The sequence below is a fragment of the Eschrichtius robustus genome, chromosome 2, assembly GCF_028021215.1.
Source record: "Eschrichtius robustus isolate mEscRob2 chromosome 2, mEscRob2.pri, whole genome shotgun sequence".
Taxonomy (NCBI): Eukaryota; Metazoa; Chordata; class Mammalia; order Artiodactyla; family Eschrichtiidae; genus Eschrichtius; species Eschrichtius robustus.
The window spans coordinates 163703553-163715943 of record NC_090825.1 but is presented as its reverse complement, the minus strand read 5'-3'; the positions used below and the strand labels follow the sequence as shown (position 1 = coordinate 163715943).

At 43.4% G+C, this 12391-nt stretch overlaps 1 protein-coding gene across 2 annotated transcripts in view; it reads right to left on the bottom strand.

Moving 5' to 3' along the window:
* The window catches only part of AKAP8L (A-kinase anchoring protein 8 like), a 29033-nt gene extending 19172 nt beyond the window's left edge, over positions 1 to 9861 (bottom strand). For both annotated transcript variants that reach the window (XM_068536592.1, XM_068536591.1), the window contains exons 1-2: positions 9762 to 9861; positions 3235 to 3309 (exon numbers count right to left, since the gene is read on the bottom strand). In XM_068536592.1, coding sequence (XP_068392693.1) covers positions 3235 to 3309; positions 9762 to 9774 — 88 coding nt within the window. In that variant the 5' untranslated portion in view covers positions 9775 to 9861. The remainder of the gene's footprint in view (positions 1 to 3234; positions 3310 to 9761) is intronic.
* Between the last annotated feature and the right edge of the window lie 2530 nt (positions 9862 to 12391).

The following is a 12391-nucleotide window of genomic DNA, read 5'->3' as shown; positions in this document are numbered from 1 at the left end:
CTACTAGAGAATGGATTTGAGGATATGGGGAGGGGGAAGGGTAAGCTGGGACAAAGTGAGAGAGTGGCATGGACATATATACACTACCAAACGTAAAATAGACAGCTAGTGGGAAGCAGCCGCATAGCACAGGGAGATCAGCTAGGTGCTTTGTGACCACCTAGAGGGGTGGGATAGGGAGGGTGGGAGGGAGGGAGACGCAAGAGGGAAGAGATATGGGAACATATGTATATACATAACTGATTCATTTTGTTATAAAGCAGAAACTAACACACCATTGTAAAGCAATTATACTCCAATAAAGATGTTAAAAAAAAGAATCCGCCTGCCAATGCCGGGGACACAGGTTCGATCCCTGGTCTGGGAAGATCCCACACGCTGCGGAGCAACTAAGCCCATGCGCCACAACTACTGAGCCCATACTCCACAACAAGAGAAGTCACTGCAATGAGAAGCCCGTGCGCCGCAACTAGAGAAAGCCTGTGCGCAGCAACGAAGACCCAACGCAGCCAAAAATAAATAAATTTAAAATAAATTAAAAAAAGAAAACAATGTAAACATTCAACTTTAAGGTAATAGTTAATCAGAACAGATTATAGCCAACCTACTCAGTGAGATCACATAGGCATCAAAAAAGAATCTAAGCCTTATGCTGCACAAGGAAATGCTTCTAACAGTAAGCAAAACAAAACCGTAGACACAATTCTAGCCACCTGTAAGTTATTCAACTACCTAAAGTAACTATGCTGACAAAAGTTAAATATAAAATGATGGGATTTTGGTTGACTGTTTTTCAAAATGTTATTTAAATGCTGTTATATTATTCTTGCAATCTGAGCCAGAAGGAAAAGTAAAAATATTCCTATTGCTTCACCATATGATTGTCTATGTAAAACTACTCCAAAAAATCTACAAAAAAGAGTTACTAGTGAATAAGTAAGCTTAGCAAGGTTTATTACAAGGTCAGTATACAAAAATCAAATCTTTACATACCAGCAATGAACAACTGGAAACTGAATTTTTGAAAACTATCATATACCATACCACTAAAGACATGAAATACTTAACTGTAAATCTAACAAAATGTGTGCAAAAAACTACACCACCAATGAAAGAAATCAAAGACCTGAACAAATGAAGTGGCATACTGTGTTCATGTACTGGAAGGCTTAATACTGTTAAGATTTCAATTCTCCCAAACTAATCTATAGATTCAAGACCATTCCACTCAAAATCTCAGCAGGAATTTTAATAGAAATTGACAAACTGATTCTAAAATTTATATGCAAAAGCAAAGGAACTATAATATCCAAGTCAATTTTGGAAAAAGAACAAACCTGGAGGATTCACATTTACAAATTTCAAGACTTACTATAGTGATCAAGACAGCAAGGTACTATAGGAAATTCAGACTCAAAGATCAATGGAACTGAATTAGAGGCCAGATATACAGACCCACATGTATATGTTCAACTAATTTTCAACAAAGGTAAAAAAAAAATCTTGACCTATACTGCACACTTGGTAGAAATATTAACTCAAAATGGATCACAAAATACAAGCAAAACCGAAGACTATGAAACACCTAAAAGAAAACTTAGGAGAAAATCTTTGTGGCCTTGGGCTAAGCATAAATTTCATAGATACACCACCAGAAATCACGATCTATTAAAGGAAAAATTGGGACTTCCCTGGCGGTCCAGTGGTTAAGACTCTGCGCTGCCAATGCAGGGGGCGCGGGTTTAACCCCTGGTCGGGGAACTAAGATCCCACATGCCACGTGGTGCGGCCAAAAGACTTAAACAAACAAACAAACAAACAAACAAAAACAAAGAAAAGACTGATGAATTGGACTTCATCAAAATGAAGAATTTGTATTCTTCAAAAGACACTGTCAAGAGAATAAATAGATAAGCTCCAGTCTGGGAGAAAATATTTGCAAATGGCACATCTGATAAAATGCTCTGTACCCAGAATATATAAACCTGAGGGAAAATAATTCAAAAAAGATGTGTAATGTGGGACTATGTCTGATTAAAAGGGTTGAGGCAGGGAGGGCAGGACAGAGAAGCCATGCAAACCAAGTTTCTCCTCATTTATGAACTACTTGATATCTCCTTACTCATTTTCAGAACATTTTTTAAAAGTATTTTTAAAAACTAATTTACTTATTTATTTTTGGCTGCACTGGGGTCTTTGTTACTGCAGGCGGGCTTTCTCTAGTTGTGGCGAGCGGGGGCTACTCTTTGTTGTGGCGCACGGGCGTAGCTGCTCCGTGGCACGTGGGATCTTCCCGGACCAGGGCACGAACCCGTGTCCCCTGCATTGGCAGGCGGATTCTTAACCACTGCGCCACCAGGGAAGCCCAATTTTCAGAACATTTTAAGTCTCCCCCCCCCCCCCGCCCGCCCTGAGACTATCTGCTAATACTTCAGGGAGCTTACTTATGTCCACTTAATCAGTGACACTCCTGAGGGAATGTGACTGTGTAGGCTTAGTCTTTCCCTAGACCTTGGCCGTAAAACCAATAACCCATCTCAGTAACCAAGGCAAAATCCTTTAAAGAGGGCTCCTTCTTGACAGACAACTAGGGTCACAGATCACAGAAGGACAGCTTTACTGGCAGTTCTGGGCTGCTGAAGGACACCAACAGACCATCTATGGATCCTGTCAGGTGGCTACTTCTGAATTAGAGATTTAGTGTGTCTGTCCAGAGTTGAAAAATCAATGAGAAACCTTCTCTCAACCCTGTGTGTGAGGAGCCTGCTGGCCTGACTGTGTCTCTAAAGGCCTGCTAGATTCAGACAGGCAGCCTCTCCCACACTGGAGTCTCATGCACTACCCTGGGGCTAAGTAAATGGCTTGGTTTCTGCTCAGACCAATCCTTTGGACTTTGATTGGCCGTTCTCCTTCCCAGACCCTCAAGGGGATTTTCTGAAGCCAGATCTTTGTCACAGACCACAGGTACTTCTAACAAAATGTCAAAGGGTCAAAGGAACAAATCTTTTACAGCCCCAAGAACTCCAGCTTGCTCAATAACAGACATCTTTCCCATAATTCCCCAAAGGGAAGCACTGGCTATTCTAAGAGCCCACCATACCATTTCACACAAGTTTGCGTTTGGAAAAGACAGTGTGACAGCAAAGTTAAAGGCAACTAATAACACACCAGATTGCTCTGCCACTAGAAGAAGGCAGAGCATGCACCCTCCAATTCCCAGGGGCCCACACTTACCATAATCACAGGTGGGCTGAGCACTTGTGTCTGAGTATGTAGAATGCAAAGTGGTTTCAGATCCCTGGACAAAGCCTAAACAGAGGTACAGTGTGGTTAATTTCCCCAAACAAGTTGCATGAAAATGATCTAAGACTACCTTTCAGTGGAGACTCGCTGGCAGACCCTCCCGTCACTGGAAAGCCACCAAAACCTCTAGCTTCTGAACACTTTAATTTCACCTCCAGAACATATTAACCAATGGAGAGGCAGGCTGTGTTTAACTTGCTATGCCAGAAGAATTGGATAAACACTTTTAAACCTTCAAACTAGTATCCTCTTTTGATAAATGGGTACCCAAATTATTCAGTTGAATGAGGAAAATATTTATATCAAATCACTGAAAGGTGAGCTCCAATTCAAAAAACAATGGGGGGTTAGTTTTGAACAATGTTAAGGTAAATAATACCTCTTCCATTCCCCCAAATCTGAAGCCGAAACGGCTTTGTATTTTTTAGTTTTCCCATAAAAAAATGTGTGTATTACAATTACCTCTCAAAGGTAATTGTAATTTCAATTGCATTGGGGTTAGCATGTTGACATGGAATAAGTATTATAGATTATACATATAATTTCTATCCTCTCAACTCTCATACTATTTCTCAACTTAAAATGAATCAGTACCAGGTAAGGAAAATCTGAACCTCTACCAGAAACTACTGCTCTCAAATGCTGATTATAACAGATTATGATGAATCCTGACACTATCTTTAAAACTACACGTTTAAAACATTTTTTAAATGATTTACACTTAGCACTGAAATTATGACAGACACCATAAGGGGCAATATTCGCCTGTTCCCATCAGCACCAACTCATGACCTAAAAATTAAAGCCAGCACCTCCAGTAGCTTATTTACAACAAAAGCACACACAAAGTACCTTTCCCTGGGTAGGCATTCACATATTTGTTGACACTCTTTCATGTTCATTTCTTTTCTTTTCTTTTTTCTTATAATACTGAATGTTTATTCAAGACTAGTATGTAAAACATTTACAAATAGTCCCGTGGAGGACTCACAAATATTTTAAATTTAGAATGTGGATTTAACATTCACAGTGCATAAGGTGAAAGGTATATCAACTATGTATCTGCAACTTAATGTGAAAGATAATTTTACTTTAGCAAATACTTTCTTTACATTGAGGAAAATGTCCTTAAACATATCTTCTTTAATTTTAGTATACTCAGAGTAGGGAAAAAACAAGGTCTTTTTACATAGGTCTTTTTACAGGTCTCAAGAATTAAATAAAATTGACTCCATAGATCATGGTTAAGAAACACATGGTAAAGAATGGTTTCAAAATACTTATACTTTTGTTTTCAATGAAATTCCCCCAAATTGATTTTCTTTAACAACAAATAGTCTTTATTCCACTTGATAACATTTTTCATGTTAAGCAACATTACATGCTTGTCCTCTTTAAACATTTAAAACAATTAGGACATAGAGGCATTATCTAAAGTTTCAAACTGATAGAGAAGTCAGTTTACACACCTTCATCTTATGATTAGTGAATAAAACAAGGTACATTCTGCTGTGAATGTAATGAGAAAAAGTACTCTTACAGCAATAAAGTAGCCCTCCCTCTTTACCATTACTTTAATTCCACCACACAGAAGGCAAAGAAAACGATTCCAATACTTCAATATCTGCTAAGGATGATCTATGGCCCTTGGAGTATATGTATGTGTGGACACCCCCCCCCCCCACATCTACGTAAATATATATATCTGTATGTATTTAATCAATACAACTGGAAAGATCACATACAACCATGAAAAAATACAATAAAAGCAATAAATGAAAAACACTAAGTGAATAAAAGTTAACATAAGCCATAGGAGATTTCAGAAAAGGGACAGTCCCATGGCTAAGAGATTAAGACTTCAAGGTGAAAGTGAGATTTGTTTTGAACCCTAAAGGACAACTATAACTGTGAAAACCTGGGAGATGAAGGTAGGATATTCCAGCATCAGAACTGTGAATTAAGGTTTTTAAAGACGCATGCTCACCAAAGCATTTCAGTAAAACAAAAATGGGAGATCACAGTGGAAGGGGGAAAAGAGGAATCTATGGAGGACACCTTATATGTCTTTAAATTCGAACTCGATTCTGGAATTACCAATGAACGATTAATGGAATTTTAAACAAAGAAGTGATATGATCAAAGCAGCCCCTTCAGGTCAAAAGGCAGGTATGCAGGCAATATTGGACAAGGAAGAGGCTGAAGGCAGTAAGTCATAATCAAAATGGTTTGGGAGAAAGTTAAGGGGGGGGGGGGAAGGGAGGTCCAAGAGGGAGGGGATGTGTGTATGCGCATGGCTGATTCACTTCACAGAGCAGCAGAAACCAACACATCATGTTCATTTCTTAAGACCACAGGAACAAAGATGACAGCAACAGCAGCCAACAACTTAACAAGTGTTTCCCCTGCAGGGTGCTAAGAGCTTTATCTGCATTATTTCATTTCATCCTCACCACAGCCAACAAAAGGGACAGGGCCAAGACCCTTACCCTGCAATTCCAAAAAGGTCTGAAAACCAAGTGTTCTCCTCAAATGTGGTGTCAACACTCATTTTGGGGCAAAACTGACCTGTGAGGACATTTTTTATCTTTCTTCATTTAATTACAAGGTGCTGCCCCAGACCCCAGTGCAGGTGCTGTGGAATGTCCTCGCAAGCTAGAATTCCAAAACACACCCAGCTCCAAGGGTTTCAAATAAGGATCAGTGGACCCACACTTTATCTTTACTTCCCAGAGGAGAGAACTGAGACTGGGCATTGGGGAATGAGAGAGCCAGTGAGAGAAGTATACAAATCCAACATTTTTTACCTTCCCTAATTAAAGAGGGCACACTGGAATAGATTCCCTCCAGGGACCCAAGACCTTCCTGAGATACCTAAATCTTAACCCTTGATAATCAATAATTGTACACAAGAAACACTGAAAGCATTCTAAAGATGGTTGACCTGTGGGGAAGGCTCACAGGGTAAAAAGTACCTTACACGGGCCTTTTCCACTGTTCGCTCAACTAGCTTCTGGAAACCTGTCTGTTCAGCAATAGTGCCACTGGCAAAATGGCTCCAGACTTTAGGTAATGTGGTTGGTATGTACTGCAGCTGCAACTGGAACCTACCACAAGCTAACAGAAATACATACTAGAACCCAGTACACGAAAGCCACGGAGCAAAAGATCTATGTATATTCAGGGGAGAGGGGGCCTGATTCTTCCCTGGGAGAAAGGAAAGACAATCCATCAAACCTTCAGAGCTCAATGGCAAACTGCTCTAGTTCTGTCCTCCCCACATTAATATTCTTTTCCACAATACTGTCTCCAGGGCAGGACCTTCTTTAGCCAGTTATGTTCCAATTATGAACAAATTCTTGTCTGGCTGAGATTATCGTTCTCTTCTTAGTTCAATTTACCAGCTTGATAAGCTCTGAGTAAAAAAATAAAATAAGCTCTGAGTGAAAAAATAAAAATAAAATAATCAAGTTTTTGGTCATATAAAGTGAAAGGTCAGACCATGGATTTATAACTCTGTATCACAGCCCCTCCCTCTTGGCCAGCCTCTCTGACATCTTTTTTGCTCAAAAATACACAAAGCTTCTCAGTTTTATTCTTTTCCTTTTTTTAGAAAGGGATCCTTTGAAGAAATGATATTAAGTGACAAAAATTAGAGGACAATTGGAACTGGGTTAGGTTGCCCCCAACCTTTACTATCTGGTGATAACCAGCCTCCAAGATGGCCTCCAATGATTCTTGCCTCCAGACATTATGTTGTCTCTTCCCAAACTAATAGAGATAGCCAGTGTAACCAAAAAGATATTGCAAAAATGACTAAGTGTGACTTCTGAGACTTCCACCTTGCCCTCTCTTAGATCATTCACTCTGAGGGAAATTAGCCAGCATAGAGTGAGTACCCTCTAGTAAGCCTGTGGAGAGGTCCAGATAGTATAGGAACCAACAGCCAGCACCAACCTGTCAGCCACATGAGTCTCAGTCACCTTCAGCCTGAGTCAAGCCTTCAGATGATTACAGTCCCAACTAACATCCAAAATGTAACCTCATGAGAAATCCCAAGCCAGAACCATCCAGCTAAACCACCTGTGCATTCCTAACACACAGAAAATATGTGAGATAATACATGTTCCTATAAAAAGACTGGTAGCATTTCAGACCTTTGTTTGAAGACCTGATTCTGGATTTTTGTCCTGTTTTTCCACTGCTCCAATCTCCCCCCCTCAGTGCTAGAGATGGAACATTCTTTCTCAAGTACACATAAAGAAACTAGGTTCAAAAAATGGACAAGTTATCAAAAAGATAAATTATTTTAATCACCTTCTATGCGTACTAATAATGGTAACATTTGTTTCAAGGCCTCCAGAAGTTCTCCTTACAGGCAAACAGTTGTCTGAAATGTGACATAAAATGCCTCTGACTTTATTTATTTATTTAGGGCTGTACCGAACAGCATGTAGGGTCTTAGTTCCCTAACCAGGGATTGAACCCGTGCCCCCTGCAGTGCAAGCGTGCAGTCTTAACCACTGGACCGCCAGGGAAGTCCCTACATGCCTCTGACTTCGGTGGTCTGCTTCTTAAAAGGGAAAGACTCGCATTATAAATCTACTGTGGTTTTCAGTTGATCAAGATCAAGGAAAAACTAATCATTACCTCATTACCTTGGCTACCTCAGTGCCCACTCAAACCCAGAATTACAGTCTATAAGATGTGGAGTTGAAATTCAGAATTGGCCATTTGTGACCTCTGTAAACTCAGTTTCCTTGTCTATAAAAAACAAATGGTCCATTATTAAGCTACCCCACAGCCCCTCACCATTTATCCCTGGTTTCTTCAGCTATCCTGCCCCTGATAACCACAGAACTGTCTTCTAGTTCTCAATAAGATTTGGTGAAAAGGATCACACCTCAATTCCAGATATGTCAGTAACAACCCTACTGACTCTCCTCCTGAACCAGGAAGGGTACACAAAGGCTAGGGCAGGGTTGCTCAACCTTGGCACTACTGATGTTTGGGGCCAGATAATTCTTCCTGGTGGGGCCATCCTGTGCACGGTAGGATGTTTAGCAGCATTCTTGGTCTCTATCCGCTGGATGCACTAGTAGCACTCCCACCCCAAGAAGTGAAAACCAAAAATATCTCCAAACATTGCCAGTGCCCACTGGAGGGCAAAACTGCCCCCGGTGGAGAACCACTGGGCTAAGGGATGGTTGCTTTAAAAACTGGAGTTCTTGCCAAGCTCCTGACCTGGAGGGCTAACACTACCTTCTTGTCTAGGCCAACATAAAGCAGCCTATGGAGCAGCCCTAGAGGCTCAGGTTCCATTCTCAGACCTAAAAACACTCCAAGTAGAATACAGGTTACCCAGCAACCACACACGCTCACGCCTGTAATATCCCCATTACAAGCGAGGCTCTTGGCTGAGAAGCCTCATCAGTTATTCCCAAGGCAAACCCAGGCAGCCTTTGAATTCATCCAGGGATGATCTGCAATCACCCAAGCATATCCTATGGCCCCTTCTCTAATCTCATCATCTGCCCTCTCCCTTTAGCTCAAGTCCCACTGATCTCCTTGGCTGATCTTTTAACAAGTCAGGCAGTTCCTGCCACTGCGTCTTTATGTCGAAGGCGCCCTGATATCCTTAACTCCCTCATTCCATTCAGGTCTCTACTCAAATGTCACCTCTTCACAGGTCCCCAGCCACCCCATGTAATACAGCGACCCCCCTCAAGGTACTAAGCACCCCACGATATATACTATGTTTGTCAATTATGGCCTGCCCTCCTCTATAAAACGCTTGAGGAGTTCTTGTCAGTGTTCCAGCGTCTATTCAACCCCGACACGATGAATTTGACAGGTGTGGAATGAGTTAACGTGGAAGCTAGCCACTCCCCACAAGGCTCAGGCTCAGTACCTAAGGACGCGAGATTCCCACTCAGCCCAAACCCTTCATATATTGATTTACTCATCCCCCCCGAACCTGGCGCCTCTCCCAGCTTGAGGCAGATAAAAGCGGGGGATGGTGCGGACAGCTGCGGCATCTGCACGGAAACTGCGCGAGGAGCAGTATGGCAACGGCGACCGCAGCCGAGTCAGCACACTGACCTGAAGGGCCGAGGACTGAGAAAGGCCGACCTGAGGCGTCGAGGACCCAGGGGGCTGGGCCAGGAACGGAAGAGAGAACTCAGGTGCCGAGGCCAAGGCCCACGGACACAGACGACAGAAGCCAAGACTTCTGGCGGCCGGGAGCCGGGACCCAAGATTGCCAGCACAGAGAACTGAGACGCCTAGGCGTGACGAGCGCGAAACTGAGGCGACGGGCCTGCGGCGCCATTTTGTGACCGCAGAGAGGGCAGTGTCCAGGCCCCGGGGGAGGCACGGACGAGCCCGGCGCGGATCTGGCACATCCCTGCCCCTCCCCACCCGGACCCGACCCCCCACCCCCACCCTACCGGGCCCACCTGTGTAGCTCATGGCAGTAGCGACGCTGCACCCGAAGACTCAGGCAGCTGCTCCACTCGTCAGAGTCCGCGAAAGCGGCGACAATGCCCGAGGCTCCTTCTACACACCACTGAGCCCCGCCTCCCGACCGCATTGGCTCGCTCCGGACACTGGCTTCACACCTGTTGGATGGCCCCGCTGTCCATCTCGAAGTGTCCTTATGCCAGTGGCTGAAGGTGCTGCCAATCTCGTGAGAGCCCTGCCCTATTCCCGCCTCCCGTTATCCCGAGACCATGGTGATTGGCTCAGAGGAGACGGCCTGGAGGTGGAATCCTGTGGTGTTCGAAGGGGCGGAGCTGTGCACCACGGAAAGACCTGAGGCCCAAGCGCAGCCAGGCTGGAGGAGTGTCTGTGCCCTGGAGGCCGGCAGGAGGGAGCCGGATCTAACAGCGCAGGGCACACCTCCAGTCCCGGATCTGCCATGGGGGTGCTGTGCCAACCTGCGCTCTTTCCTAACTTCTCTGGTCTTGAGCTCGAAAACGAACACGGGAAAACCATGTTGGAATGAAAATTACAACTAAGCGCCAAACAAGATACTGGGCACACGTTCAAATACGTGAGATGATAACGTATGCAAATAATTCAGTCCGGTGCTGGGTGCGGTAAAGAAATGTTACATTTTGTTATCCACTGTTACATAATGATAACAAGTATATAGCATGTTTATATTATATACTTAATAACTATATTTGTATTATCATTTCAAATGCCCCCTCATATCTGTGAGGAAGTTTCTTTTAAAACTCCCGCTTAAAAGATAAGAAAACTGAGGCTTGGAATTCATGACTTGCTCAGGGTCCTTGACACTTAAGTGTCAAAGCTGGAACTACCCCTCTAAACCCCTCTCGGTTTCTTCTGGACTTTAGAGATCCTGCAGTAAGTAGCCCAGCCAGGCTCCAGCTCTGTCCTCAGCACCCTCATTGGATGTGTGGAATACACTGTCGGAGACATTTCATAACTTCTAAGAGATGACTTGACAGAGCTGCAGACACTGAAAATCATACTCAGTCGTGCTTGTGAAAATTCAAGCTGTATGACTTTTACATTTTTTTTTGTTTGTTTTACTTATACTGCTACTGGGACTTCCCTGGTGGTCCAGTGGTTACGACTCCGTGCTCCCAATGCAGAGGGCACGGGTTCGATCCCTGGTCAGGGAACTAAGTTCCCGCATGCTAAGATCCTGCATGCCGCACCACATGGCCAAAATAAAAAAAAAAAAAAAAGTAAATAAAAAAAAAAGTATGCTGCTGCTCACTTTTTGATATTAAGGAATTACCCATTTCTTTAGTTTAACGATGGCACTTTTTAAAGTCCATATCCTTCAGAGAAATATGCTGAAACATTAAGATATTAATTGATCTGATGACCAGGATGTGCTTCACCGTAATTCAGATGGAGGAAAGAGGAGGGCACGGAGGGCTTATAGCTGAAGAGATTGGTCATGAGTTTATAACTGATGAGTAGATGACGGTTCATTTTACTATTCCACTTTTGTGTGGTTAGAATTCTCCATGACAAAATGTTTTAACTCCTCCTCCAAAAATGGGCCTCATGCAGAATTTGCTGCCACATGGGACAAGGTTCACGATGCACTGATAAACTCCATATATGAAGTACATAAAGCTCTGATTAATGTGCACTCCAGATGTGGGGCTCATTTCAGTGTCACCCTCAGGGATGCCTGCCTGCCCTCCAAACTAAGGCAGGGCCCCAGGACATCTCTCCTGGATCCCATAGCTTCCCTCATTGTATGTACCAAAGCCATATTTTACCCTCATTTGCCGACTTCATTAACATCCAATGCTCCGCCTCTGAGAGAGGCAGTAAAATTGCTTACGAAAAGGGGTGTGCTCACAAGTGTTAGGAAAAGATCCCTTTGTGGCAATTGTATTCAACCCTTTCAAGGACTGACACAGCTATCATGGCACATCTGTGGGTGGGGAAGGGCCTCCCACTTTACTTTGTAAGCTCTTGCATAGTTTTGAGCTTTTTTTTTCATCCAGCTTACCTCACTTTCAAAAACTAACTTACTGGGTTTTTTAAACTAATTTATAAAAAGTTGAAAGAGGAGGTGCTCTCATCCCAGGAGATGCCCTACCGGCTTTCAAAGTCTCACACATGCCCACCCACAGCGTTGGTTAGATGTTAAGTAGTAGAGGCCTTCCTCCACCAGGCAAGATGTGTGTCCTGATCTCACACGAACAGAAAAGCCAAGTGTGCAGGCCAAGACTACTCTTGAGGGCATATTATCACAGCTTGCTAGACCCTCCTTCCCAGCCAGGGGCATGGTGGGGGGCCCAGGATAACAGGGTTGGGAGTGGAGGAGGCCTCTGCCCCATGAGGTCATTTCTACTTTCTAGCCCTTGGCTGTTTAAGTGAAAATGATGAGCTAAAAACCACATGCAATAAACAAGAAGGAGCAGCCAACTTAAAATCTCAGAAATGTTCAATAAACATTTGCAGAACGAGAAAATAAATAACAACGAAAAGGAGCCAGCAGCTCTCTTTTTCCCCTCATGTTAGTCAGGTTCAGGGTGCATGTGTCTCCAGACAAGTCACATGTCTTGAAGGCAGGCCAGTCTCAGCAGCT